The 26,953-nt window shown below is 55.5% G+C and overlaps 12 protein-coding genes across 12 annotated transcripts; 8 read left to right on the top strand and 4 right to left on the bottom strand.

The window, feature by feature from the left end:
• Positions 1-444: 444 nt before the first annotated feature.
• Positions 445-1,815, top strand: EX895_004123 (uncharacterized protein; the record flags this gene model as incomplete). Its single annotated transcript, XM_029884720.1, has 1 exon — positions 445-1,815. One exon carries the CDS (start codon positions 445-447, stop codon positions 1,813-1,815), a length of 1,371 nt encoding a protein of 456 aa, XP_029739430.1.
• A 558-nt stretch (positions 1,816-2,373) lies between these two features.
• Positions 2,374-3,765, top strand: EX895_004122 (uncharacterized protein; the record flags this gene model as incomplete). The annotated part of the gene is made up of 1 exon (XM_029884719.1): positions 2,374-3,765. The coding sequence occupies one exon, from the start codon at positions 2,374-2,376 to the stop codon at positions 3,763-3,765; it is 1,392 nt and encodes a 463-aa protein (XP_029739429.1).
• Positions 3,766-4,214: 449 nt separating this feature from the next.
• Positions 4,215-4,872, top strand: EX895_004121 (uncharacterized protein; the record flags this gene model as incomplete). The annotated part of the gene is made up of 2 exons (XM_029884718.1): positions 4,215-4,673; positions 4,861-4,872. The coding sequence occupies 2 exons, from the start codon at positions 4,215-4,217 to the stop codon at positions 4,870-4,872; spliced, it is 471 nt and encodes a 156-aa protein (XP_029739428.1).
• A 1,017-nt stretch (positions 4,873-5,889) lies between these two features.
• On the top strand, positions 5,890-6,987 carry EX895_004120 (uncharacterized protein; the record flags this gene model as incomplete). The annotated part of the gene is made up of 2 exons (XM_029884717.1): positions 5,890-6,607; positions 6,704-6,987. 2 exons carry the CDS (start codon positions 5,890-5,892, stop codon positions 6,985-6,987), a joined length of 1,002 nt encoding a protein of 333 aa, XP_029739427.1.
• Positions 6,988-7,054: 67 nt separating this feature from the next.
• EX895_004119 (uncharacterized protein) lies at positions 7,055-7,619 on the bottom strand (the record flags this gene model as incomplete). Its single annotated transcript, XM_029884716.1, has 2 exons — positions 7,055-7,539; positions 7,613-7,619. 2 exons carry the CDS (start codon positions 7,617-7,619, stop codon positions 7,055-7,057), a joined length of 492 nt encoding a protein of 163 aa, XP_029739426.1.
• A 607-nt stretch (positions 7,620-8,226) lies between these two features.
• Positions 8,227-10,028, top strand: EX895_004118 (uncharacterized protein; the record flags this gene model as incomplete). The annotated part of the gene is made up of 2 exons (XM_029884715.1): positions 8,227-9,946; positions 10,012-10,028. The coding sequence occupies 2 exons, from the start codon at positions 8,227-8,229 to the stop codon at positions 10,026-10,028; spliced, it is 1,737 nt and encodes a 578-aa protein (XP_029739425.1).
• A 962-nt stretch (positions 10,029-10,990) lies between these two features.
• EX895_004117 (uncharacterized protein) lies at positions 10,991-13,309 on the bottom strand (the record flags this gene model as incomplete). Its single annotated transcript, XM_029884714.1, has 1 exon — positions 10,991-13,309. One exon carries the CDS (start codon positions 13,307-13,309, stop codon positions 10,991-10,993), a length of 2,319 nt encoding a protein of 772 aa, XP_029739424.1.
• Positions 13,310-15,387: 2,078 nt separating this feature from the next.
• Positions 15,388-17,739, bottom strand: EX895_004116 (uncharacterized protein; the record flags this gene model as incomplete). The annotated part of the gene is made up of 2 exons (XM_029884713.1): positions 15,388-16,442; positions 16,512-17,739. The coding sequence occupies 2 exons, from the start codon at positions 17,737-17,739 to the stop codon at positions 15,388-15,390; spliced, it is 2,283 nt and encodes a 760-aa protein (XP_029739423.1).
• An 818-nt stretch (positions 17,740-18,557) lies between these two features.
• EX895_004115 (uncharacterized protein) lies at positions 18,558-19,823 on the top strand (the record flags this gene model as incomplete). The annotated part of the gene is made up of 3 exons (XM_029884712.1): positions 18,558-19,442; positions 19,533-19,599; positions 19,681-19,823. 3 exons carry the CDS (start codon positions 18,558-18,560, stop codon positions 19,821-19,823), a joined length of 1,095 nt encoding a protein of 364 aa, XP_029739422.1.
• Positions 19,824-20,024: 201 nt separating this feature from the next.
• EX895_004114 (uncharacterized protein) lies at positions 20,025-20,639 on the bottom strand (the record flags this gene model as incomplete). Its single annotated transcript, XM_029884711.1, has 1 exon — positions 20,025-20,639. One exon carries the CDS (start codon positions 20,637-20,639, stop codon positions 20,025-20,027), a length of 615 nt encoding a protein of 204 aa, XP_029739421.1.
• Positions 20,640-22,336: 1,697 nt separating this feature from the next.
• EX895_004113 (uncharacterized protein) lies at positions 22,337-23,755 on the top strand (the record flags this gene model as incomplete). The annotated part of the gene is made up of 1 exon (XM_029884710.1): positions 22,337-23,755. The coding sequence occupies one exon, from the start codon at positions 22,337-22,339 to the stop codon at positions 23,753-23,755; it is 1,419 nt and encodes a 472-aa protein (XP_029739420.1).
• Positions 23,756-24,379: 624 nt separating this feature from the next.
• Positions 24,380-26,815, top strand: EX895_004112 (uncharacterized protein; the record flags this gene model as incomplete). Its single annotated transcript, XM_029884709.1, has 1 exon — positions 24,380-26,815. One exon carries the CDS (start codon positions 24,380-24,382, stop codon positions 26,813-26,815), a length of 2,436 nt encoding a protein of 811 aa, XP_029739419.1.
• Positions 26,816-26,953: the final 138 nt, after the last annotated feature.

Raw genomic sequence — 26,953 nt, 5'->3', positions numbered from 1 at the left:
TCGCTTGCCGCCTCAAGCCGTGAACAGCTCTCATGCTAAAGTTATCCTCGGTCCGCATTGCACAGGAGTGCAATTTCTACAGTCACGTCCAAAACCGTCCCACATACTGTAATTCAAGATTTAAATACTGGTGATCACCGCACACCAACCTTTGCACGAATTCCGACCTATTCGAGCTTCTTTCGCATTGCCGAGGATGGCGACGCAAGACACCGCACCTCGTCAAGCTGCGAGTCATCGGTGGCGTGCATACCACTTGTCCGCATTCTTCCACCGTTGCAGGTTCAATCACAGCCTTCCCTTTGGGCACGGTTTGCGTACTTCTGCATCTTACGAACCATGTTGAAAGGTCAGTTGGGAGTCAAAAGTAGGATACATTGGATGACCTCGTTCCCGGTCTCTTCAACTCCACCATCCCCATCTGTCGTGCAACCGTTCACAACTATGTCGGAAGCCCACGCGTCTTTTGGTGCGTCCGCCAACAGCCACGGGCACGTCAGTAGCGACACTTCTGGCTCCATTCAAGAAAAGCTTGACTCGCATGCCCCTACGCCAGTTCCCGCTCCAGAACTCGCTCCAGCTTCGGCGCCAGCACCACAGACAAGCAACGCCCCGGACGGTGGCCTCGTAGCCTGGCTGCAGGTAATCGCTTCATTCATGCTATTCTTCAACTCCTGGGGACTAGTCAACACCTATGGTGCCTATCAGACCTTCTACGAAGCCAATCTGTTGGCGCATCAGAGTTCGTCGAGCATATCTTGGATCGGCTCCATTCAGGCTTTCCTTCTTCTTCTCGTAGGACCACTGAGTGGCCCCCTTTTTGACCGCGGCTACGTGCGCGCACTCAACCTGGTCGGAACCTTTTTGATCGTGTTTGGGCTTATGATGACAAGCATTAGCACACGCTACTACCAAATCTTCCTTGCCCAAGGAATCTGCACCGGTCTTGGCATGGGCGCCATCTTCATCCAGAGTGTTGCCATTCTACCCCCTTACTTCTCCAAACGTCGTGCCCTGGCCACTGGCATTCCCGTTTGCGGCTCAAGTTTGGGCGGTATCATCTATCCCATCGTGTTCCAACGCCTCGAGCCGCGCATTGGATTTGGCTGGGCAACGAGGGTGCTCGCCTTCATCGCCCTTGCAACGCAAGCTGTGGCAGTGGTGCTGATGCGACAGCGTGATGGTGGTTCGTCCAAGTCGCGCAGTCTGATCGATCCGACGCTTTTCACCGAGAAGCCAATGCTCTCCTTCTCTTTCGCCTCGCTCTTTGCCTTCATGGGTCTATACATTCCTTTCTACTACATCGGCATCTACAGCCAGAGAAAGGTGCACAATATGCCACACACCCTGCTATCGTATCTCGTCCCCCTTCTCAATGTCGGCAGTGTCTTTGGACGACTCATCCCCAACTTTTTGGCAGATAAGACGGGATGCCTCAACATGTTTGTCATCACCTGTGCTTCGGCTGCTATTGCAGGTTATGGTTGGCTTAGTGTTAACAGTGTTGCCAAGCTCGTCCTCTTCTGTGTCTTCTATGGCGCTTTCTCGGGAAGCTATGTTTCGTTGCAGGGACCGACGGTGGCTATGCTCACCACGGACAAGTCACGTCTGGGATCGCGCATGGGCACATTCTGCATCTTTGCGGCTATCGGTATTCTTGTCGGCAACCCTGTCGCTGGTGCTATAATTGATGTCGACAACGGTATTTTCTGGCCAGCACAGATTCTGTGCTCGACCTTGATAGCCGCCGCTTCCATCTGCCTCGTTGCTTCTCGCTACTTCTGCGTTGCTGCAAAGATTTTCGTCAAGATTTAAGTACGTAGGCGCGCAATGACTGTCACGTGGAGGAATCAAATCAAGTGAGCCCAAAATGGCACTATGCTACATAACCCGAAGTTGCCATGGATGGTCAAAGCCTATTTGTGAAGCTTCGCCAAAGCGGGCACAGTTGTGTAAGTGAAGTGGTTTATCTGTAGTTCGCACGACCAAATAAGAGACCGTTCTGCCAAGAGTCCATTGCGTCGGTTTTGATTTGGACCTGACACACGTAGGCCGATTGTAAGGACTTACAGCACCGAGAACCAAGGAAGCAAGCATTCTGGACAGAAATGCTGTCCGCCATCTGGTTCAATTTCTTCCTCCGACCATAACGTGTATCGAAATAGTTCAGGTTATGCGCATGCCAGCAGATCGATCTTCCTTCTCACTTTCCTTGAACTCGACGGACGTTTTGCGGGGGGAAATTCCTGTCTGGATGTATGTTCTCATCTTTCGAACGCGCTCCTTGCTTTCTTTCCCGTTGATCGACTTCGTGGCTATACCATTTCGACGGAAAGCTGACTTTAAGTTGAGCAGCAAAACGAGGAAGCGCCAATGACTACGGAAGATCGTCTCGAGAACGAGCTTCTGGACGTTCTGGGTTGCCAGCCATCTCTGTTCAAGTTGTACACGCAAGTGGCCTTCGTCTATGCAACCAGCGACGAGCATGTCGTTGAACGCCAAGTCGCGACTTCTCTACGACGTGGGCTCGACAATCTGGCCGCACAGCTGCCGTGGTTGTGCGGCAAGGTCATCAACGAGAACTCTGGTCGAGGGAAAACCGGCACTTACCGCATCGTCAAGATACCAGAGATTCCTATGGTAGTTAGGGATCTTCGCCAGACAGGCGACGTGGCAAGCTTGGATCAACTTCGTGATGCTCGGTATCCATTCTCGATGCTCGATGAAAAACTGGTGGCGCCATGCATGACGTTGAACTTCCCAGGGCAAAAGGCCGGTCTTGTTGCCGACACGGGGCCGGTACTAGCGCTTCAGGTCAACATCATATCGGGTGGAGTCATCCTCACAGCCGCAGCTCAGCACAATGTGATGGATATGGTCGGCATGGCGAACGTCATGAGATGGCTCGACACGGCATACAAAGGTAAAAGTCTCGCGGAGGAGGAGCTCGCTGCTGCCAAGATGGACAAGAGCCGGGTCTTGACCCTTCACGACGAGTACTGGTCACCGGACGAAGAATGGCTGAACCGCCTGCTGCCCAAGACTCAGCCAGAATCGGAGACAGCTCCTGACACTGCGACCACCCCACCCAAAGTCTGGTGGGGTTACGTTGACTTCTCCATCGAGTCCGTCTCCACTCTGAAGGGGATCGCAACACAAACCAAGGACGCGGACATTGACTATATCAGCTCGGACGATGCAGTCTGCGCGTTCATATGGAAGTGTCTTTCTCGTGCAAGAACGGCGAGAACGGATGGAAAGCGCTCAACAGTCTTTGCGCGCGCGGTCGACCTTCGAAGACGGATGGGGGTGCCACCAGCCTACCCCGGCACCTTGACAAATCTGGTCTACACCGATTCCTCGCTGGACAGCATAAGCGCAGAAACGCTGGGTCGGATTGCAGCCAAGCTTCGTGGCCAACTCAATTCGTCGAAACTGTCGAACGATACGCGCGCTCTTGCCACGGTCATCGATCGACTGCCGGACAAAGGCATTATCAACATCACGGCACCCGTAGATCCATCTACGGGCATCATGTTGAGCTCGTGGGCTTCAGTGCAGCTCGATCAGCTCGATTTCGGAGTTGGGCTCGGACTGCCTCCCGCTGTGCGACGTCCAGTCTTCGACCCCGTCGAGAGTCTGATGTACATCCTGCCGAAGAGCTCGTCGGGAGGAGCTGTGGTGGGACTGTGCCTGCGTGAAGAAGATTGGGCAGCGCTGGAGCGTGATGATGAGTGGAGAGGATACGCATCGTACATTGGCTGACAACATGGTATCGAGCAGAGAGCGGTGGTTCTTCGCTCGTGTACGTTGCAATCGCAACACCTCGACGAGTGCATCTCTCTGTGCATGTTTTGTAAGGCGAAATTCTAGCATTCGCAATGGCAGTCTAGGTAGCAGTAACGTTGTGTATGAGCAGCAAGAGCGAGCGATTGGCAGCTCAAGGACCGCGGCCATGTTCCGTCCAGACCGGAAAGCTGGCAAGCGCGCGGGCCAACTTTCGGATGTGAATCCGAACGAGTCTTTGCTACAGCAGTCTTGCCTCACCGGTCCCACGGCCAATGTTAGTGATAGTTTATAAATATTGATAGTGACCGCCCTCCACATAGGCACGACTCGTAAAAAAAAAAACAAAAAAGAATACCAAACGACTCGACGCCCGCTCATCTTCTTTCATTACCATCCACCTTGCATTTGGATTATTGCCAGCAACAATGACGGCAGCGCAGCACCACGAAGACGAAGAGCTGCCTCCAGCCGGCAACCCTGCCGAAGCATCCAACAAGGATGTTCCCCCTGCCATCGCCGACTTTGTCGATCGCTTCTACAAGATCTCGGACACGCCCGACGTCCACGAACAGTATGCGGACGAGTACTACATTAACGACGAGGACCGTCTCAGCTTTCAAATTGGTCCCATGCAACCAACCAACAAGCGTGATGGTATCGTCGCGTGGAGGCAGAAGGGGTGGGAGGGTGTCACTCGCCGCAAGCACGTCGTCAATGGGATCTTTGTCAGTCCAAAGTGGGAGAACGAGATCATGCTCGATGGCACCGTCGAGATGGACAAGAATGGCTCCACGCTTCGATTCAACTGGGCCGGAAGAATGGTGTTCGACCAGAAGAGCCTCGACGAAGGCTCGCCCAAGATCGAAACCTACAAGGTGTGGCTGGTAAGTGACGACGCGACAGTTTCACTTTGAGCGCTACGTTCTGACTCGCGAGACGCCACGTCAACGTTGACTTGACTGGCGTGGACGGTCGTACGGTCAGCTTTGTGCCCGACTCCAGTTGCTCGCTCAACGCTGCGCTGTTGCTGACATCTTGCCTGTCTTGTTCTTTGCCGCTGTGGTCTCACAGAGTCAAGATTAGGAGTGAGTCGAAAACAGACTCAGTGAGAAGGTCCCTCTGTCGCGGTCAAACCAATCCAAAGCGATCACAGATAGACTAGCATGCTGCGTGTTGTGCTCGAATGTTGTGTGAGAAGGAGGCAACTTGAAGCTGCACAGCTCGCAACCTCAAAGTCGACCCAAAGCGAATCAAAGCTACCAGGCTGGGAGAACTGGCCGAGGTCGCTTCACCTCGCCGCTGCCACCGGCCTCAAGCTGTACTTGTATAGCCGTGATTGTAACTGCGCGGAGCTGAACGTTTCCAGACTCGAACACGATTGTTGTGAGGCGCGGGTATGGACCTCGAAAGTGGACCGCTGCTCGTGCTGATGCCATCGGGAGAGGACAAAGCCAATCCACAAATTCCGTTCTTAGCCGTTAATTTAACCGGATCAACGCGGTTCTGCAACTCGGAAAAGGACCGCGGCCGGAAGGCGCCCGCCTGCCGACCAACCCAAAATGAAAGCAGGGAGAGCGCATGGCGAGCTGAAGCTGTCAACGATCTCCACTCTTTTCTCGAGTGCGGGGGAAGGTACATCATGACGGCTTCCACACACAGATCGGCTGTAAGAACATGCCAAGTCCGACAATAGGGTCTTGCATCAAGGCCATAGAGCCCAGTGCCTTTCTGCTTCATTCGGGTGCAAGCCTTCGTATAGGCTGCTTTAATTGCCTTGCTGAGAGGACGCCGAGTAACTTGAGATGCTCACGGGCCACACTCAAACGCAGCTCGTGCTTGTTGTTCCTGTTCTGTTCCCCTGTGTTCCCGCTGAACCTGCTGGCCGGCATGGAGGCTTGGTCCCCACACGGACGGACCATCTGCGCCGCCCCACCGGACCCTTCCCGGAAGCTGACTGCTTGCCCTTGTGGCCATTGCTGTCGCTGTGCCGTCAACCCATATAAAAAGGCGAGTGCTTCTTCCTGACAGACCACACGTTCATCTCCAACCACATCGCCGCCTCGGTCCGTCCCCATCTCACTACCAAAAGCATACTTCAATATGTCTCTTATCGTTCTCGAAGAAGCCTTCAATATTCCCTCCCTTGCGGAGCAGTCGGCCTACCAGGCAAGGCTCTTCGTCGCCGACGGCAATGGACAGGCTCACGCTGACCGCCTCGTCGACATTCACGGCGAACGACTCGCCAAGATGGATAAACACGGAGTCGCTCACACCATCCTCTCGCTCACTGCTCCCGGTATCCAGGATCTTGACGAGCCCAAAGCGGCAGCAGCAACGGCTCGGGAGGTCAACGACTGGGTGTACCAGCAGGTGCAAAAGAACCCCAAGCGCTTCAGTGCCTTCGCCTCACTCTCGATGCACAACCCCAAGGATGCTAGCGAAGAGCTGCGCCGCTGTGTCAAGGAGCTTGGCTTTGTCGGTGCGCTGGTCAACGACAACCAGCGTCTGCCCAACGACGAGGCTGCATGGTACGACCAGCCCGAATGGGATGAGTTCTGGTCCACCGTGACCGAGCTCGACGTGCCTTTCTACCTTCACCCCATCGCACCCAAGGGCGAGATTCACCGACGTCTCTACAAGGACCGTGCTGCGCTGATCGGCCCCGTTCTGTCATTTGCCAACAATGTGTCTGCTCATCTTCTCGGTCTCGTTGTCAACGGCGTGTTCGACCGTCACCCCAAGCTCAAGATCATCGTCGGCCACCTCGGCGAACACATCCCATTCGATTTGTGGCGTATCAACCACTGGCTCGAGGATGGTAAGTACCAGCCCTGGACTTTTTTTTGGCTCTTTTGGCCAACTCGCGAGCTGACCTAATCTTGCCCTGTGCCGTTCATGACCCTCTCCTCTACAGTCCACAAGCCGCGTGGTGCAGTTTCGATGAAGAAGACCATCCGTGACTACTTTAACGAAAACATCTGGGTCACTACCTCGGGTCACTTCTCCACCCTCACGCTCAAGTATGTTCAGGACGAGATTGGCATTGACAGGATCCTCTTCTCGATCGACTATCCATACGAGAAGTTCGAAGACGCCTGCAATTGGTTCAAGACACTCGACGGCAAGTTTTCCGCGGAGGACCTGGCCAAGATTAGCCACGAGAACTCGAAGAAGCTCTTCCCTCACCTGCAATCCTAGATGGCATCAACTCTGTCGGTCTGGGTTAATACGATGTCAGCATTCTAGCAATATTACGTTCTCCCTGTCAGACATTTGTTGGCGGTGCCGTACATGCATCCGAGAGAGTCTTCTCCATGCAGATGGACGTCTCGATACCCTGGTAATAGCCAAAGTTAGGAATGATGCGGTAGCCATTGCGAGTGTAGAAGCGCTGCGCTTCTTTCAGCTTGTCGCCCGTCTCGAGCAAGAGACGACGGATGCCCAAGGCGAGTGCTTTGCGCTCGAGAAACTCGACGAGGGCGTCGGCCGCACCTTTGCCGCGGGCGGGCTTTGCGACGAACATCCTTTTGAGCTCCGCTGAGTCTTGATCCAATCTGCGTAAGCCTGCACATCCGACAGCGACGCCGCTCTGGTAAGCTACACAGAAGCACGTTATATCGTCAGCGCTCGGTGGGGTGCCTGGCTCCGAGTCGACGCGGTCGTACAGAACAGCAATGTCGACGCGCTGTTGTTCTCTCAGGGCGGAGGCATCAGGATGATCCCAGCCCACCTCCTCAACTCTGAGAGAGTCTGTACTTGTCATATAGAAGTGAATGCGTCAGCGTGTGTTGCTAGGCTGTCACCTGCAAATATAGGAGCTCACCTGCCATTTGCTCGATTTTGTGTTCACGTCTGTCGAGTCAAGGCGACAGGGTCAAGAGCTCACAACTCCTTTAAAAAGGTTCCGGGCGTCAATCTAGTTGCTACGGAGTCATGGCGGCGATGAGCATCAGAGAGAGAAGGGCAAATCGAGGAGTCACACATGGACGACTGTCCTTTTCGGCACTTGGAACGGCATTCTAGATGAGCACGCGACTCTCTTCGCGGGAAGGATTGCAATTCGCGGATAACGGATTGCGGAGCGCGGCATTTTCGCCTTTCCCGCCCACGGCTCCACTCGAGCCCAAAGAGACAGAGGCGCAGTCAAAATTTCCCATTCGGTTTTGCAGCTCGTTAAGACGCTTTATCAATCAACCCACGCCACCTGGGACACGGTGCACCAGCAGATAGCAACAGCAGTCGTGGGAAATTCCTGGCTGGAAATCACGCAAAGACACTCACCTCAACATCACACACGCCGAGGCTCTCCCAGCTTCTTCTAAACGAGCGACTGATACGCAACTCGCCTTGAAATTCTTTTTATCTCTGTCACCGCAACCACCACCACCCACAACGGCTACTCCGAGCGCCTGTATACCCATCTAGAGAAGCTCAAGCATGAGCTTTACGCCACGTTACGGCTCGTCCGTCACCAGGGACTATACCTTGCTGCAAGGTCATCCAAGCTCTTATCAGCACTTTGGCGCACTGGGAACGAGCCAACCCCGCGATGCAACTCATGGTCAAGACGGCGACGGTTACAGCACTCAGGACGATCACGACAACGATGACCACGATGCTGATGCCGCGACGTCCTCCATCCACGTGGATGATGCTACCGACAACGGGCTGAGTGGCATATCGCTGCCTCCCAATCACCTTGCTGTACCCAACTCGCCCGCTTTTGGCCGTACAAATAGGCTCGCGACCGCCCCCGTTGCCTCGCCCCGAAAACGAAGACCTAGCGTGAACGCCTACCCACAGGTGGCGGGCATCCCCTCCGAGTATTTGCTCGGTGGTTCTGCAGTCCCCCCACCAACGCACCCTGCCGGCTCAGCCTCCAACATCGCGCTCGGAGCACCCGCTGCGCCCATCTCGGCTCACACACCCAGCAAGCCAAATAGAAGCTCGCGAGAACAGAGTCGCGAGCGCCACAGTGAAGAGCTGGACGCCAACGAATCGACTTCACTGCTGCCCCGACGAAGTGATGTCCACGCCACACATGGTGCCAGTGTCGTATCTGACTCGTACGGTGCCGCGCGTCGCGAGTCATTGGATGACGTTAGCATCGTCAGCGGTAGTGGGCCTAGTGTCAGTGGCTGGGCGGCTGCCAACATGATGCGCGAAGCTCCTCTTCCCGGTGTCGAGCAGATCGAGTCAATCGCACGCGAATCTCACGACAACATCGCTTGGAGGGAAGCTAGGGTCCTCATCGGCTACACCGTGCCCATTTTCGCCACTCATTTGCTCGAACTCTCGCTTTCGGTCGCATCTGTCTTTTCACTCGGTCATCTCGGCACAGTCCAGCTAGCGGCTGCTTCTCTCTCCAGCATGACCGCCAACGTCTCCGGCTTCAGTGTACTTTCCGGCTTCATCTCGGCATTGGACACGCTGCTTCCCTCGGCCTACACCCAACAGCCTAAATCCGTCGGCCTGTGGACGCAGCGCATGGGCGTCATCCTCATAGCTATCCTGCCCCTGATCCTTGCCGTGTGGCTCAATGCCGAAGCCATCCTCATTCGGATCGGCCAGGATCCCGAAGTCGCGTACCTTGCTGGACGCTACCTCTCCATCCTTGCCATCGGTCTGCCCGGTTATGCGCTATTCGAAGTCTGCCGACGATATCTCCAGGCGCAAGGACTCATGCACGCTCCTACAGTCGTGCTCATCTTTGTATCGCCGCTCAACGCCTTCGCCAACTATCTGCTGGTGTGGGGCCCTGAATCGATTCGTCTGGGCTTCATCGGTGCTCCGCTCGCTTCTGCGCTGTCCATGTGGCTTATGGCTGTCCTCTGCTTCCTGCAGTGCGTTCTGGCTCCTCGCGACGCATGGGATGGCTTCACCACCGCCGCCTTTAAATGGGATGGCATCAAACCCGTGCTCTCGCTTGGCTTTGCCGGTATGGTCAGTCTCGCCGCAGAATGGTGGGCTTGGGAAATCGTGGGCCTCGTCACCAGTCAGCTCGGGGTTGTGGCCCTCGCTGCTCAATCTGTTCTCCTCGTGAGCTCTTCTGTCACCTATCAGCTGCCCTTTGGGGCCTCGGTGGCCACCGCCGTGCGAGTTGGAAATTTGCTCGGTGCCAATCGACCCGACGAAGCTAAGATCTCCAGCAGGGTCAGTCTCATCCTCTCTCTTGCCATGGGCGGATTGAACTCTGCTCTTTTCCTCATCTTCCGCAAGCAGTGGGGCTGGCTGTTTAGCTCTGACATAGAGGTCATCAAGCTTGTCGAGTACATCCTGCCCTTGCTCGCCTTCTTCCAGGTCGCGGACGGCATCTGTGGGATCGCCGGCGGTGTGCTGCGCGGAACAGGTCGACAGGCTGCTGGTGCCGGCATCAACATGGTTTCCTACTACCTCATCGGTATCCCCATCGGCCTCGTACTCACCTTCACTCGTATCAATCTCGGATTGGCTGGTCTCTGGTGGGGTCTGACCATTGCGCTTCTGTTTGGCTCGGCTGGCATGATCTGGCTCATCGGCATCACGGATTGGGAGTGGGAGGTCAAGAAGGTGCAGCTGCGCATGGCCGTCGATGATCCCTCGGACCGTTCCCATCCTGTCGCCGCGCCCGCGCATGTTGCTGCCAAGCCCGATGTCGAGTCATTGTCAGCACCGCGTCTGGCTCAGACTTCATCGGCTGTAGATGCCATCAACAGCCGAGACCCTACGCACAGCCCTCTTGGCTTGCGTCCCTCGTCTGTAGCCGGCTCGGTCATCGAAGAGGAAGAGGACGAGGTCTCCGTCTAGCCTCGAGGCCAGCCTTCCTAGATTCTTGCTTTCGTTCACTACTGCACCCTACCATCATCTCTGAACTGCAATTCACCCATCTTGTCTGCATACCGATCACGCTTGAACTACTACATCTCATTGCGAGAAAGGGATCCAACCGACTTTCACACAAGCGCGTGAATTGTTCTGAAATGGCAGGCCAAAAGCTTGTAGAAATGAAGGCTAAATTGTGGTCATTAAATTCGAGGCCAAAAGAGCATACAGGTAAGGTGTTGACGACCTTCGGCACACATCAGCAAGGTTTGAAGCAGCTGCCTCGTCTTCAAAGGCAAATGGAGCTGTCAGATGAAGCTTGAATAGCTCTCGCAGAAAAGGAACGCAGTCTGTGTGAAAAGAGAGAACATGCATTGAAAACATCCATCTAAGTATCTAACTACAGACGAGCCTGCTCGCGAGCACCCTCGGAGCGAAGCTCGATTGGAGCAACAGCGCCAATTTCGCGGGCAACGTTGCGGGCGACGCCACGGGCGGTAGCCATGGTCGTGATCATAGGATTGACACCGCTTGACTCGGGCATGGCCGAAGCATCGGCCACCCACAGGTTCTTGGCGCCCCAGACGCGTCCTTCGGGGTCAAGAGCAGAGATTTTGGGGCTGGCACCCATGCGGCATGAAGCCATCTGGTGAGCCGAGCCGATCGAAAGGATGTAAGGTTGGGCGCCGGCGGTCACGACCTTCTTCTGCCACTCCTTGTAGGCGGGGTCGTTTAGATCGCGAGGGGTTGTCTCGACAGGCGTGAACGTGGCAGGCACCTGCGTGCTCTCGGTGAAGATGTTGTCGGAAGGAGGCACGACAGCTGTGGGTGCGCCGTTGGCGACGGGCTTGCCAGAACCGAGCGTGCTGGGGACGAAAGCGGGCACGGCAGCCTGTGCCGTGCAGATGACCTCTGCGCCAGCCATCAGGTGCGCATCGGCCCCGCGAAGGATACCCTGGACCAAGGTGCGCTGATCAAACGAAGAGATGGTGTAGTCAATGCGTGCCTGTCCCTTTTCGTCGAGCACAATGCGGCCGCCGTCGCGGTCACGGCAGATGATCACCATTGTGTAGCTATGGCTGTAGCGAAGCATGCGCGACTTGTGCTCCTTGGGACTGGCAAAGTTGTTGAAGGCGGCGTGGATCGAAGGCGATGAAGCGATCACCTCGATCTTGCAGCCCCAACCGTCCTTGTCGACCAACTCGGCAGAGTTGTCGACCATGGTGAGCAATCCGCCCTCCCACGGCTTGATAGGGAAGTTGTAGTAGCCCGTGACGATGGTAGCAGGATGAAGGCGAAGCGTCTGGCCGATCATCTTGTTGGTCTTGAGCTCGGGCGAGCGCAGCAGCAGCGCGGGCGTCTGAATCGAACCGGACGACACGACGACGCCCTTGGCAGCCAGGATCTTAATCTTTCGTCCATCGACGGTGGCGAGAGCACCGACGGCACGCTTGTTCTTGTCAAAAAGGATGCGCTCCACATAGCAATTTGTCATAAAGGCAGCGCCGGCTTCGGCGGCATCCTTGAGCCACGACACGACGCCGCCCTGCTTGTGTCCCGAGATACAGCCCAGTTGACACTTGCCACAGTAGTGGGTGTGACCGCCACTGTTCTGCGGCACAGGCTCGACCGGGTGGCCGGCACGCTGGGCACCGAGCGCGAGGAGCGAATTGCCAATGTTGTGACGGATGGGAGCGACCGCCACTCCCATGCGGCTGCAGACAGCATTCAGGTCCGACGTGAAGAAGGGGCTGTTGTAGTAAGGAACGCCGTACTTCTCGGCCCAAGTTCTGCGAACAAAGTGGCGTGGCTTGAGCGAAGCGGACCAGTTGATGGAAGACCCGCCGCCAAAGGTCGAACCGGCGAGAATGTTGATGGATCCATCCTCGGAGGGCAAGATACCTTCTCCTTCGTAGAGCAAAGCATAGCCCTGATCCTCACGACCGACGACCTTATCCGGGTGAAGATAGATACCCTTGTCGACGATCAGGGTGCGCACACCTCGCTGCGCCAAGTAGCTACCGGCAACGCCTCCTCCCGAGCCCGAGCCAACGACAAGCACCTCGGTGTCGACAATGATCTCGGAACCAGATGGCTGGGCGGCAATCTTGTCGTTTTCGAACTTGTACTCGTACACAGGTGCGGCAGGACTTGCCTCGCCACCTTGCGCTGGACGAGTCCAGTCGTCGGCTCGGCCGTCTGGGTAGCCGATGGCTTCCCAAGCTGGTTGGTGGTTGCGATAATAGACGAGAAGGATGATACCCTTGAGCCCGGCCGATGCCTTTCGGAGAAGCGAGAGACGGGAGGTAAACCAGCCATATATGATCTTTTCGCGAGTCGCACGATCGAGTTGAGCAAAAGGACCGACGTAGCCCGACAGGGCTACAGTTCCAGGACGGGTCGAGAGGAGGGTGAGGAACAGGTTGATGTCACCGGCCACTTTGGAGGAGAGAGAGGCCGAACACTGCTGGGCAGCGCAATCGAGCAGACGAGGAACAGACTTGAAGCCTTCTCTTGCGAATCGAGGAGCGAGTTCTCGCTGACGGTCGGTAGCCTCTGTGGGTAGGTAGGAGAGGACGTCGGCAGCGTCGGTAGCATCGAGTTCGGGAACGATGACGTCGGCAAAGGCGAGGAAGGCTTCTCTTTGAGCTTCGCTCCAGTAATCTTCGGCCTTCATGATCTTGGGCATGGGGATGCCACCCTTCGTTGCGACCGACATGCTGGCGAGGACTAGCGGGCGCGACTGAGGAAACGGAGAAGGGCGGTGGTAGAAGACGAGGTGATAGAGCGAATAATGGAAGGACCAAGGGTATATAACTCGTAGCAAAGATCGAGTCTGGTCGGTGAGGGGAAAGGAGGAAGGGTGAATGTGTGTGGGCGTCTTTGTTCGTTCTCGCGAAGGGAAACGTGGTCAGTGGCCGCTGCTCGTAGCAAGGTGCGTCTGCGATATTGCAGAAAGATCGCGTAACGAGCAGAGATGCTGGGCGTGAAATTGGCTTGCGGGGAAAGGGTATACAAAATGACGGATACTGGCAACCGCAGGAGCGGGCGGTAACCGAAGCCCTAGCCAGTTATTGTGCTGATGTACGAGACAATCAAAGAATCAGACACACCATCTTCACAGTGTAGGCTCGTGCAGGCGAGGTAAGCGCAAGACGTATACGACAGTAAGCGGCCCCGCACACTCTTCCCCGCGCAAAGAGGGTCGGAGCTTGTAGGAAACTCATCACCGTAGAGCGTCAGCAGGCATCCACGGCAACGGCTGGATCCGCGGCTGCCCCCCTCTCAAGAGCCTGATGTCACTGTGGATGCACTCGTCTCTGATGGAGAGTACGGATTGCTGTGTGCATCCACGAAGACGACAACGGCTGGGATGAATGGGGATTCTTCGTCTCGATGATCAAGCCTGAGTTGGGTCGTGCGGTGAGTGTCCACATCGGCTCAGGTAATACAGTATGGCAAAGGGGAGCGGCTCACGACACTGGTCGGCAGCGATGTGCGTGAGAGAGGCTGCATTGCCGCCAACGGTTCTCGCTCGCTAGCTGTGTCTGATTTTCCACTTTGAGGCTCGCTTGGCGGTAACCCGGGGAGGCTGCTCAGCTTGAGTCTATTTCGCTTTGTTGGTCTCCGCGCAAACAGGAAAACCACAGAGCGCGTCCCTTCAGCTCGCCTCAAGCTTCCTCCGAGCTCCGAAGAAGTTCCTCTCAAGGTCAAAAGCCTTAGCTGTCGCTGTGCAGTGTGCCACACAAAACTCGCCTCTTCGTCAGAGGAGCATATGTCGCTTTCAGTAGTAGGTGGCTGGGTTGCGGATGCTAATCGCATCGAGGTTGTGCTTGAGGACAAGAAAATCGAAAGAAAAGAGAGGGAGCGGCCGAGCGTGCCAGAAATCTGCGCGTGAATGCTCAGGATGGCTGCAACTCGGTCGAGCCGCAGACACACGACAGGAGTGCAGCAGCTGCAGTCGTACTTGCCAGGTAGAGTGATTTCGTCAAACCTCGGAGTGACCCTATCGACACACGTGCTTTACCCGTCAAGCCATGCACAACCCACCCCAACACCGTTGCTGGTGCAAACAGAGCAGCAGCCCTATTCACGCAATCAAGTCCCTTCTGCGCCGCCTGCGAACAAGAAGAAAGACGCAAAAAAGAAGGTCGTACTGGGATTCGAACCCAGGGCAAGAGAAGTCGAATCGTATTGAGGGCCTTGTAGGCCCGAACAATCAGAATCTCCTAAGTTAACCAACTACTCCATACAACCTGAGATGCTGCCCGAGGTCTGTAGCGGCATACGTGAGACCGTCTCTCAAGGATCTTTGGTCGACTGGTCAAGCTAGTCAGACGGGTTGGCATCGGGTGGACAGCGATGTGTCCTTCAGATAGTAGCCCGCTGGAAGGTCTCGAAGCATTGATTGTTCCTACCAATGTGACCACTGCTCCCACCGCTCTTGTCCACTGACGTCCCGACCCTGGTCTCCGAAAGGTCTTGGGTCGACCCGGCAAAACAAAGTTGCAAAAAGATTTCAAGCTACTAAAAAAATAGGTCGTACTGGGATTCGAACCCAGGGCAAGAGAAATCAGGACGCTAAGCCATTGAGCTCGCTATTTCAGAATCTCCTAAGTTAACCAGCTACTCCATACAACCTTGCTTGTGTAAGCAACAAGCCTTTGTGTATATGAAAGGCTTGTCAACGTTCGATATGTACTGTGGAGAACGAAGCGTTCGGCACTCTGGTGTCAAACTCACACTCGCAGCAGGACGTCTAGTTATGCAGTGTTGCATATCAAGGTTTGACTTTGCTCAGAACAGCTGATCTACATCCTTAAGGAAGGCTTCTAGGTCGAAAGGCAGACAGGCGTTGTAGAAGTCAGCGTCCACCAGTCCAACTGACGTGGGCGCGGTTGAAGCAACGGAAGCGGACTCCTGGAAGTGGGGACCTTGCGCATTCCACGCCAAGTCTGCGCAGGCCTCGCTCGGGAAGACAAATGAAGCTGTTGATTGGGGGGCTCCAGCACGCCTGTCACTGATTATGGCCTCTTTTGTTGCTGCCCCTCCGCCGTAAGGTAGGCTGAGATCAGAAGTAGAGGTCTGTGCTGCTTCGGCAGCAGAGGCGAGAAAGTCCATCGCAGTGACTCGATTCGGCGAACAAGGTTGGGCTGATGCTGAGGTAGTTTCTTGGTGAGAATGGTGACCTTGTCCATGTTCGACCTCGTTGCCTGCCGCTGCGGATCCCGATGTCTTATCAAGCTTGACACTGGAAAGCGGTCGATAGACACGATAGTAAACCTGCCAGAGTCGTGCTGTCTCTATCATCTCGTCAATGTAGTCCGCAGATACCTTGGCGATTGTGTAGGCATCTTCGTTTGAGCTTGTCGGTGACTGCTGCCGAATTTGGTGGGCAGCTGCTTCCATCAGCGTCACGTCCGAGATGGCGTCGGTCGAGTTTTGCGCCCATGCAAGCAGCACAAAGGCGATGCTTTCAAGGCACCGTCGAGCTGCATGGACTGTCATGGCGCAGACAAGCAGTGTCGGCAGCCGGCAGAGAAATCTCGATGAGCTGCAATTAGGCGAACGACCTTTTGCTCGCAACAGAGGTTGGCGGTCCATCTGAGCGACGGTGGCAAGCAGCGTTCGACTGGCGTCCAGGCTGCAGCGACCCGCTTCAACGACGTACTGGGCAGGACTATGCCCAAAGCGAATGCACTGGACTAGCTCTTGTGCCTCGATGGGGCCATCAAGCTTGCCCAGAAAAAGTGCCGACGTAGCGTAGCTCCCGTAGATAGCGGAGAAGAAGGCACATTCAGTGTGTACAAGCTGCTCCCACAGACGCACAAGGCGTCTTCCTGCATAGAAACCTGTCAAACGAGGAATGCGATGTCAGAAATCACCTTGGATCAGCCCGATGACTAGTTCGCAAGTCTCACCTAGGTGCTCGAAAGAATCATCTCTCACCGCCATGATCTCGCTGTAAACTTTCTTGCTGACTTCCAAGATGCGTTCGCGCCTCTGCTCCAAAGACAGCTGCGAGTCTGAGAGCGCTTGCTGCAGCCTCTTCAAAGAGCTAAAGAGAAGACAGGCGGCTTGGACACGCATGCATAGCATCGTACGACCAGCGGAGCGCAAGATGCCGTCCTTCCCAAGCTGCGTCTCGGCCTCTGCGCAGAATTCGCGCATCTCGCGAAAGGAGCGAGCAGTAGAACCATTTGCGTCTTGAAGACGAGGCGGAGAAGGAAGAGACCTGCCGTCGTCGCTAACGCAGAACAGGGCTTGGCGTGCCCCTGCGGCAAAGTCGTCGTTTAAATCTTGCAGGATCGTGACATCTTCCCCGAGAAACGCGTACACTGCTTCCCAGGTCTTCAAGCAGCACCAAAAGCTCAGATGTGCGAGTCTCGATGACGTGTGCTGGTCGAGTAAGAGCGATTCGTCCAACTTGAGCTCCTTGGCCACCTTGATCGCGCAAGTGAGTAGGTTTTCAGAAGCGAGACCAAACCCTCGACCTTCGAATTCAAACTGTGAGGCTGCCGTGCCCACCAGTCCAGGCTCGTGAGCCAGCAAGAGTTCGAAAGCCATGACCAGATGAACGTCTCGCGGTGAAGAGAAGAGGAGTTGAGTTCCGAGTCGATCAACGTAGTTTGACCAAGTCCGGACATCTGCAGAAGCCAGCTCGTCTTCGGTATTTTTTAGTCCAAGGAGGATCGTGGTAGCAATTAGCAAGGCTCGAGGTCGCGTAGGAATTTGACTCTGCTGGTGTTGTAGTACCGATAGTGAGGGTAGATAGGGGTGACCCACGAGGTAATCTTGAAGCTGCAAGTCAAGCTCGAGTGCTTTTTGTGGCGTCAGAAAACTAGTCGGGTCCGGCGTTGAGGGTGGCGCATCGATGCGTAGTTTGAGGTAGCTGCTGTAACTGTGCTCGCGGTTGAGGCGCTCCATGAGTGTATGAAGGGTTCTTGACATGGCCTTCCACGACTTCTGTCGGCTGATGAGCAGATGCTGGGCATGGCTGAGATCGGATGGGGCTAGCTGCTCAGCGTCTGCAATTTGTGGTGATTCACAAGAGCTATTGCTATAGCTGCGTTGACGCCTAGGAGATGAGGTCTCCTGTGACCGTGTCAGCATATTCTCGTTGAGCTCCAGCGGGCTAGTGCTGGTCATATAGCCTAAGTTTGGGGTAGCTTCAGCCGAAGATGCAGAAGCACGAGTTGTCGAATCGTTGCGAGGGCCAAGATTTGGTTTTCGCTTGCGATCGCCGTCCCAAACGATGCACTCGATGCCGAGAGCCTTGCACCGATGGCACCACTTGTCGCTCGGTAAAGGTGCTCTTGAACTGTCTACGTAGACGTCTGGAAGCTCGCATCTCGTCTTCTTCTCGCGACACTTGAGGCAGCTTCTCTTTGCTAAGGCACGTTTTCGTACGAACTTTGAAGTCGAGCTCGCTCCATCATAGGCGTTACCTAACATTGGTAACTGACGAAGCTGACAGTGGAGTTGAGGGTCTGCTGTTGAGATTGATGGTAACGTTGCGACGTCTGTCCGAAACAAGCATCGAGGTGTGTCGCGTCGGAGGAGAAGTCCGGGCTGCTGCGGAGAAGGTGAAGGTTCAATGTCAAGTCCGGCGGACCTGTCAAAATCTGAATTGACTGAATTTGAGCCGCTCTGTTCTCAGTGTCCAGCAACTCCGACGGAGTTGGTAGATTCCTAATTTTCCTTGCTCCGGAGACAATTCAGCAACTCACTCAGACGGCCATAGCCAGCACAGCTTCTTCTTCTTGATCATGCAGCCGCTGAGCCAGGCGTTTCATACTGATACCCGCACAAGGAACGATGTTGTTCGACCGCCTAGCGTTCTCTGAGAACAGAAGGCTCCTGTACATAAACGGATTACGTGCAATCAAACTCTGAGCAAAATCAGCCATCCCCGTCATCCCGTCTCTTTCAGCAGAAGCTTTTCTTTTCTCAGAGATCTCCGCAGAATGCTTGATACAGCGATCTACACACTTCTGCTCGTCACAGTCGGGGCCAGCGCGAGCTTCAGTTCGCCCAACGTTAGCAGCTCAGAGGCAAGCACCAAGACCACTCGAGCCGTCCTAGCCAGTGCATCGCCCAGCGGCATCCTCAAATATGAGCCCAGTAAGGGAGGCAACTACGCTGTAGGCGTCACGTACGCGCTCTTCAGTGCAATCCTTTTCTTCTTCATCTTCCGTCGCAAGGATAGGTGGGCTCTATGTTTGCCGATCGGCTGTCTTTGTTCTGCCATTGGATTCCTTGTCCGTCCTTCCCTCGATCCCTTCAACTTCAGCCTCGGACTCTACATCATTCAAAGCATGTTTGTGGTCATCTCCCCCGCGGCGTTTCTGGCCTTCAACTATTTGCTGTACGGAAGGATGATCCTGGCAGTGGACAGAGATTTTGGATGCTCAGGAGCCGAGGCACAAGCGCTCGAAAGCCAGCCGCTGACCGCGACGCAGAAGATCACGTTGCTCCACAAGGCAGGCGGACCCAAAGGGGAGAAATCTCGATTCTCGTTCATCCCACCTCGTATTGTTGGTCGTGTATTCGTGTGGAGCGATGTGCTGACGTTCTTGGTGCAGGTGGCAGCTGGTGGATTGCAGGCTAGCGGGGGTAGCGACAATACGTCTATGGTCGATGTGGGCGACAAGCTTTTTCTGGCTGGCGTCATCCTTCAAGGTCTCTCGTACATCTTGTTCACGCTGCTCTTGACTTATGCTACTTGCCTGGTGATCCGAGACGGAGCTCGCACACAGGCCGGCGCGCAGCAGTCGAGCATGATTTTTGGGCTCGAAAAGCCAGTGTTTGCGCTGGTTACCGGTCTCTACTGTTCGTCAATCTTCATCATTGTGAGTCAATCGAAAAGGCATCAAGTTTTTGCATGCACTGATTCGACCTTAGACTAATCTCTGTCTTGCTTTACGTTTTGCCACATTCAGGTCAGGTCCATCTACCGTATGATCGAGTTTGCTCAAGGTTACAGTGGCTATCTGGTGTCGCATGAAGGTAAGTCCTTGCATTTCAACAGTTAACCCTTGGATCAAGCTGCTCACCATTTAATTCTTCTCATCTGATCGATATTGGCAGCGTACCTGTTCGCATTGGATGCTGCTCCCTTGCTGGCGGCTGTTGGCATTTGGGTGTTGATGTGGCCCTCGACACTTCTAGAACGGATTTTCGAGAAGAGATCGAGAGACGATTTTTTTGCACTGTCCAAGACCGCTGTCTAGTGGAGGACTCCTAAAATGCCATATAGAGGAGACGAATGGTATTTGAAGATGCTAGTGTTACAAGTGTTGCACATAATGGACTGAGATGATGCTGAAAATGCAGAGTGCTGTCAACAGGGTGCAGGGCTCTCGAATGTAAGCATGCAATGGATGCTCCAGCAGCGGGGGCGGTTGTCGACACAGTCAGACTTGTGCGCGGTCCTATGTGCTCAGAGTGTCGGATGCGACCATCTGTGCATCAGCTGACTCGTTTGTTTCGTTCTGCTGCTTGAGCTCAAGCTGGAGTAGCTTGTGAGTACCGGGATGCATGAGGTTGCACTGCTCGGGGTACTTGCCACTGATGCGGACCATGCGGAAGAGTGGAAGTGCTTGAGGATCGCCCTGCCAGTCGCGGAGCAGCTTGACATTGGTGACGTTGGTGAGGTCAGGAAGCTCGAGGCCCTCTTCGTACTCTTGTGCTTCCTTTGCAATAGTCTCTTTGAGCTCGATCTCGCGCTTGTGCGGAGGCCTACCTGGTCTTCGGTCTGCCTTGAGCTCTTGCAGCTCGTCATCATAACGTGTGAGGAAGTTTTGAGTGATAAAGGTGTGTACAGACGCCAGATCTGGCAATGCGTCGATGTCGTCCGGAAGCATAAGGATGAGTGTAGAGAGGCGATCGACCTTGGCGTTCGAGGAACGGCAGCGTACCGATTTGGCGTGATTGAGCTTGTCCTTGCGGTGTGCTACTCGTGCAAGCTGCGTTGCTCTCCTCGAGTACGGGTGGGTAGGACCCGACTTTTTCTTGATGGATCGCTCCGAGATCTTTTTGCCTCCCATGTTGTATATCTATGTAGCTGGAGTTGGTAGGTCGACGGGAACCAAGAAGGGGAAGCTGCCGATCGAATGGAAATGCTTGTCAGCCTCTGCTAGCTGAAAGGAAGAAAGCGCCGAGGACCCTTCGAAAACAGGAAATTTTGGACGAATTTTTGAGCTTGATCCTGAATCTCGACCGAGAGCCGAGCCTTTATCATAATCGGGCCTAATCGGGCGACTACGGATCTTTCTCACTGCTATCAGACCCCGCCCTGTTTTGTTTAGGGCGCTCTTTTCGTTCAACCATCAGATTACAATGACCAAGCAAGGTCAATGGATGCCGCCTCGTACGTGTCTTGCTGTGGGGGGTCCACTCAGGCAGCTGCAGGGTGATGGTGGCGTGTTCAGAATCCATGCTTCGAGGTGTTGCTTTGTTTGAATGGAAGGAGACGAGTGCCTCGGTTGACGAAAGCACACCAGGTTGAGCGGCATGACTGCCAACGCCAAGCCAATCCAAGCCCTGACCCTGTGCAGCAAAAATGTGCGTGTACGTGTGCGCCTCTTGCCTCAAGCTACGATGCAATGCGAGAAGAATAAAAAAAGAGAGCGCCTTCTGCCTCTGCAGATCACACACACAACCTCGAAACCTCGCTTGTGAGAAGACACAAACACATCATCGAGAATAACGAGGTCGAAACGCACCTCACGACCGGCGAGGTGTGGACAGTGGCTGCAGCATGCTTCGGCGATCAAGGATGGGTGAGTGCACCTGGCGGTATTTGCAGATAGTGCAAAGGCAACGCTGGTTTGCTTGCCGTGCGACAGCAAAGCGGAGAAGTACAGTACAGTGCACATGGTTGCAAGGCCGCCCCGCGCTCCGAGCAGACGCACAAGCACAAGCTACAAGCACAACCACCTGGCGTCCGTTGCACCAGTCCGTATTCCTGTCACTTGCTACAGTGCATTGGCGAATGTCCTTGCCGTCGATCTTGATCGGCATGAGCGACGTGTGCAATGCTGACGCCAACGACGAAGGCTGCGGCGACAGGTGCGGCCAGGCCAAGTTTGACGCTTGAGAGGCTCTTTCCGACTAGCGCTTTCCCCTTGCCAAATTCCAACGACGAAACTTCCGCTCTGAGACGGTGTTTATACTGTATTTAGAAAGAAACAAGTAGAAGTCGAACGAGAAAAGTAGAAGGACCCTATTTTTGGCCCCTCTCTCGGCAAGCTGAAACACAAGGCGATCTTGAGTGCAAAAGCACGAGAATGCGCGCCTGACCTCGCGCGACATCGAGACCGACATGGACAGACCGACACCGCCACCGCCGTTTCGTTTGTCTCTGAATCTCGCTGCAAAATGGTTTTCCGTTAATTTCCAGCTCCCGTTTCTGTGCGCCGGCGATGCTGCTCCAGTGCCCCAGACGACATCAATTGTAACTGGTTTATGCAATTTGCACCCCCCTGATTACGGATCCGTTGCAAGAAGGAAGGAAAGGACGACGACGGTCTTCGCCGTGCCATGCATTCCGATCCTCGGTTTGGCCCCGGAGTCGAATCCAAGTCGGAGAGTGTGTGAGAGCGAGTGATTGCGGGATTGTGTCTGTATGTCCTCTGCGTTGGAGCGAGCCCTCCTCTCTGTCGACCACCAGCATCTTCACCATTCTCCGTCCAGCCAACTTTTCGTTTCGGATCTTTTCTCATATAGACGGAACCGGATCACCATGGTCAAGCTCACCTTCGCTGCTTTGCCACTGGCGCTCGCCGCCATCGCTACGGCCAAGCCCGACGTTGAGAAGCGTCAAGCCTCTGGATCCGCTTCTCGAGGCGCCTCATCGGCGTCGGGCGCTGCCGCTGCTGCCGGCCCTACCTCGACCTTCACCGGATCTCTCCCTGCTTCCGTCTCGTCCATCCTTGCGGGTGTCTCTTCCGGAGCTGGTGTCACCACCTCCACCACCTCGCTCTTTACCACCTACGCGGCAGGTGCCAAGAACCCCCAGGTCACCGGCGCACCCGGACTTCCCAACCTCAACTCGATCCTCCCGTCCAACTTCCCCACGCTCGACGTGACCCCGCCTACCAACTCGCCGCAGGTGCAAAACTGGATTAAGCAGATCGACTGGTCCAAGGTGCCCAACGTCACCACCACTGTCGACTCGGCTTCGTGCTCCGGCAACCCCACCAACCTCGCCCAGGCCGGCCCGAACGGCAACTGCTGGTGGACTTGCGGTCAGTGCACCCGCTCTACCGACATCACCACCTGCCCAGACACCAACACCTGGGGCCTCTCGTACGACGATGGCCCGTCGCCCTACACGCCTACCTTGCTCCAGTACCTCAGCCAGAACAACCTCAAGTCCACCTTCTTCGTCGTCGGCTCGCGTGTCATCTCGCGTCCCCAGATGCTCCAGACCGAGTTTGAGCAGGGTCACCAGATCTCGGTTCACACCTGGTCGCACCCCCCTCTTACCACGCTCACGAACGAGCAGATTGTCGCCGAACTTGGCTGGTCCAAGGAGGTAATTCGCTCTGTGATCGGCGTCACTCCCAACACCATGCGTCCTCCTTACGGTGACATTGACGACCGCGTGCGTGCCATCTCGCTCCAGATGGGTCTCACCCCCATCATCTGGACCACTCCCCCCGGAGGAGAGCCCTACGACACCAACGACTGGCGCATCGCTGCCGGTGTCGTGTCGCCTGCCGAGGTGGTGTACAACTTTGAGTCGATCATCAAGAACGCCTCGTCGCTCTCCACCGGCTACATTGTGCTAGCCCACGACCTCTACCAGCAGGCTGTCGACATTGCCGTCAACATTGTGCTCCCTGCCGCGCTCCAGATGAGCCCCAAGCAGAACCTCATGCCCATCGTGCAGTGCATGCAGAAGCAGACCTCAGATGCCTACATCGAGACCTACACCAACAGCTCTGGGTCGCTCCCCAACGAAACTGGTTCGTCTGGTACACACAAGCTCACTTCCACAGGCGCCGCTGCCAGCTCAGTTTCTTCGGCTGCCTCAGGCAGCGGCGGCTCGAGTAGTAGCTCTGGCAAATCGGCCGCTTCGATTTCGTCGGTTCCCTCCTTTGTGCTTCCCACCACCGTGCTTGGTGCGGTGATGCTCTTCGTCGGCCTCCTTGTCTGAGGTGGCTGAGCCTCGACGCTCCTTTCGGACAATTAGAAAGCGCTTGCTTTGCTCTTTCCCATATGTTTCCTTCCTCTACCCAAGGACACTGCCGTTAAACCCTTCTTTCCTCTTCGTTTCTTCCGACGTCTGCCGGATCCTCCCTTCTCAACGTGGATCGCGCCTGCTTGTCGCTGTGTTTTTGCTGTTCTTCACCCTTGACCCTTGACGCAATCAAAGTGCGACTTTACTCGAAAGCCACAACTTTGTGCTTGTGCCGCATTCGTTGTCGATATTGGTTCTGAGAGTTGCTGAAAAGTGATGTCGACGATTAATTATGATCAGACAGAGGCTAAGCTCAATGATGTTTTTTCCGGCAATGAACCTCCACCGATTGATTGACAGCTGAATTACTGCAATACAAAGTCAATCCAGCGCTGTGCCCAAATTTGTAATTCCCGGCGTACAAGCTGATGCACGTCTGAATAGTCAAGATTGGCGCTGTGCATGGTGCATGTTGATTGACCCCTAACCAACCTCATTGAACCTCATCGTCCCGACCAGCGACCTCTTTCCACCGCATCACGACCATCGACCACCATCGGAAGACTCTTCTCAGCCATTGATCGCATTGATCTGTTGGCCATGTTCAAGGCCATCTTTTCCTCGTCCAGCAGCTCCAAGCAGCCCAATACAAAGAGCAGCACCATCGACGCAAGCTCGTCCTCATCCGCGCCCCAGAGCCGAACAACAACGCCCTCTTCCTCGCCCTCCATGTCTTCGATCCCGCTTCTACCCTCTCGTGCCTCGAGCTCTGCCATGGCATCGTGGACAGTGCCCCCTTTCCCGCACCCATTGCCCGAACGCCGCATCGGCATCGTGCCCACCGATCAGGGCCTCTTGGTTTATCCCCGCAGCTCGTCCTACCTCCACCAGCATCGTCAGAATCATCGCCACCAGCCTTTGCACGCTCCTCAACATACCAAGTCGAACACCACTGCAGCTTCCATCCCCACTGCTACCCGTCCATTTGGCTCGGGAGACGGGTTCAAGGTTGCCACCATCGGAGCATCCAATGTCGCATCTCTGAGTGCGTCCACTTCCACAGCCACCAGTGTTCTTTCTCCGCTGACATCTCTTGATGTCGGCTTTCTCATCGACTGGAGCAAAGATGCCAAAATTACACCGTTGCAACCATCGGTATGGAAGTCGATTCTGGACGCTGCGACGCCCGACCAGCCCTCGCTGGAATGCTATGGCATCGTTGGTCTCTCGCGCTTCTTCAGTAGTAGCTACCTCTTCGTCATCACCAGTTCAAAGCTCATCGGCCATTATTTCCACGATACTCGTCCCATATACTGCTGCACGGGTGTACTGGCCATCCCGCTTCTCCACCAAGAAGCATCGCAAGCCATCCGCTCGCAGCTCGCCAAGCAAGGCAGCGCTCCTTCCGCACCGATTCCTGGCGCAGAGGCCGCGGATTCATCTATAGACGGAAATGTCTCTGCAGATAGCGACTCGGACAGCGAAGATGACTCCTCCGAGTCCGACTACGACGACGTCGAGACGCCGGCCGCAATCCCTAAAGAACCCTTCTTCTCGAGTTTCTCGACCTCGCAGAGGCCTGACACGCTCCGCATGCCCAAATCCAGGCCTTGGTTGACTCGTGCTGCTCGTGCAGTATCCGATGGCCGCATCCAGACCATCTCTGAGAATGCTGCCACGCAGTCACAGATCGCAGACACCGCGCAAGAACCTGCAGATGTGGTCGAGGTTCCCCGACCCGATCTTGCGTCGCCGGGAGGGACCGACCCGCCTGCTGCTGATGCAGAAGAGCCCACGGTCATCCCTGCCACCCCGGACGAGCAGTGGCATGCTGCTAAGCAGGCCGAGCTCGAGGATAAGGCAGTGCGAGAAACGGCAAAGTACTGGGCTCGCGGAGAGTTCTGGTTCAGCTACGACTTTGATCTCACTACCTCCTCGCAGAAGAAGAGGCAGGCACTCGACGGCAACGGCAAGCCCGACTCGATTGCCAGCGCTAGAGTGACTTCTCATCAGGCTTTGCATCCGACACGCGCGATCGACTTTTCCTCTGCAGACACCACAGCCGTGCCCGCATTTCCCCTGCTTGCTGAGCCATATCCAAACTTGCCGCTGTGGAGAAGAGCCGATCGCCGCTTCTGGCACAACGAGCACATGTCGAAGGATCTCATTCACGCCGGTCTGCATGCGTACATCCTGCCAGTCATGCAAGGCTATCTCCAGACCGTCGATCTCCCCATCCAACCCATCGAGGAAGACAAAGCAGAAGCAGAGCCAACGGACGCAGTGCAGCGATGCCAGGTAATGGTTGTCTCACGTCGGTCCAAAGAGAGAGCCGGCCTGCGGTACCAGCGTCGAGGCATCAATGAGTCTGGCCAGGTTGCCAACTTTGTCGAGACCGAACAGATCCTCTACGTTCTACATTCCACGGCAGCGAACGAGACGATCGGCGATGTGCTGTCGTTTGTCCAGATTCGAGGCAGCATCCCTCTGTTCTGGTCACAGAGCCCGTTCTCGCTCAAACCGCCACCGGTGCTCGAACGGACCGAATCAGAAAACACAGCGGCGTGTCGCAAGCATTTCGCCGCCCAAGTCGAGCGCTACGGCTCGATCATCTGCGTCAACCTCGCCGAGCAAGGCGGCAAAGAGGGCCACATCTCGAAAGCCTACCGCACCGCTGTCGAGAGCCTTCGAAGCGAGGGCGGCACTGGAAGCACAGAGTGGGACAGGCAGAAGCTGCACTACGTCGACTTTGACTTCCACAAGGAGTGCGCCGGGATGAAGTTCGAGAATGTCGCCAAGCTGATCCATCAGATGAGCGACACGCTGGCCGAGATGAAGTTCTACCATCATCGTACGGTGGGTGCCGAGACGCGGGTGCTTAGCACACAAACGGGCGTGTTTAGGGTGTCGTGCTTGGACTGTCTGGATAGGACCAATGTCGTTCAGTCGGCATTCGCGAGACACGTGCTCACGGGTCAGCTGGCCAAGTTGGCGATTCAGGTCGGCTCGTCTGCTGCTACCCCGGCTTCTGCTTGATAGGCTTGTTTGTCGGCATGGCATCATCTTTTGCGCTAGTTATGGCTCGCCTAGGATCGCATCGCAGTGTAACGTTAACCCGACTTGTGCTCAGTCAGTCTTTCCAATACCCCGTCATCGCTTTGACCGTTCTCCCCT

This window comes from Sporisorium graminicola, chromosome SGRAM_22, assembly GCF_005498985.1.
Source record: "Sporisorium graminicola strain CBS 10092 chromosome SGRAM_22, whole genome shotgun sequence".
NCBI lineage: Eukaryota > Fungi > Basidiomycota > Ustilaginomycetes > Ustilaginales > Ustilaginaceae > Sporisorium > Sporisorium graminicola.
This window is presented reverse-complemented; position numbering and strand designations above follow the sequence as displayed.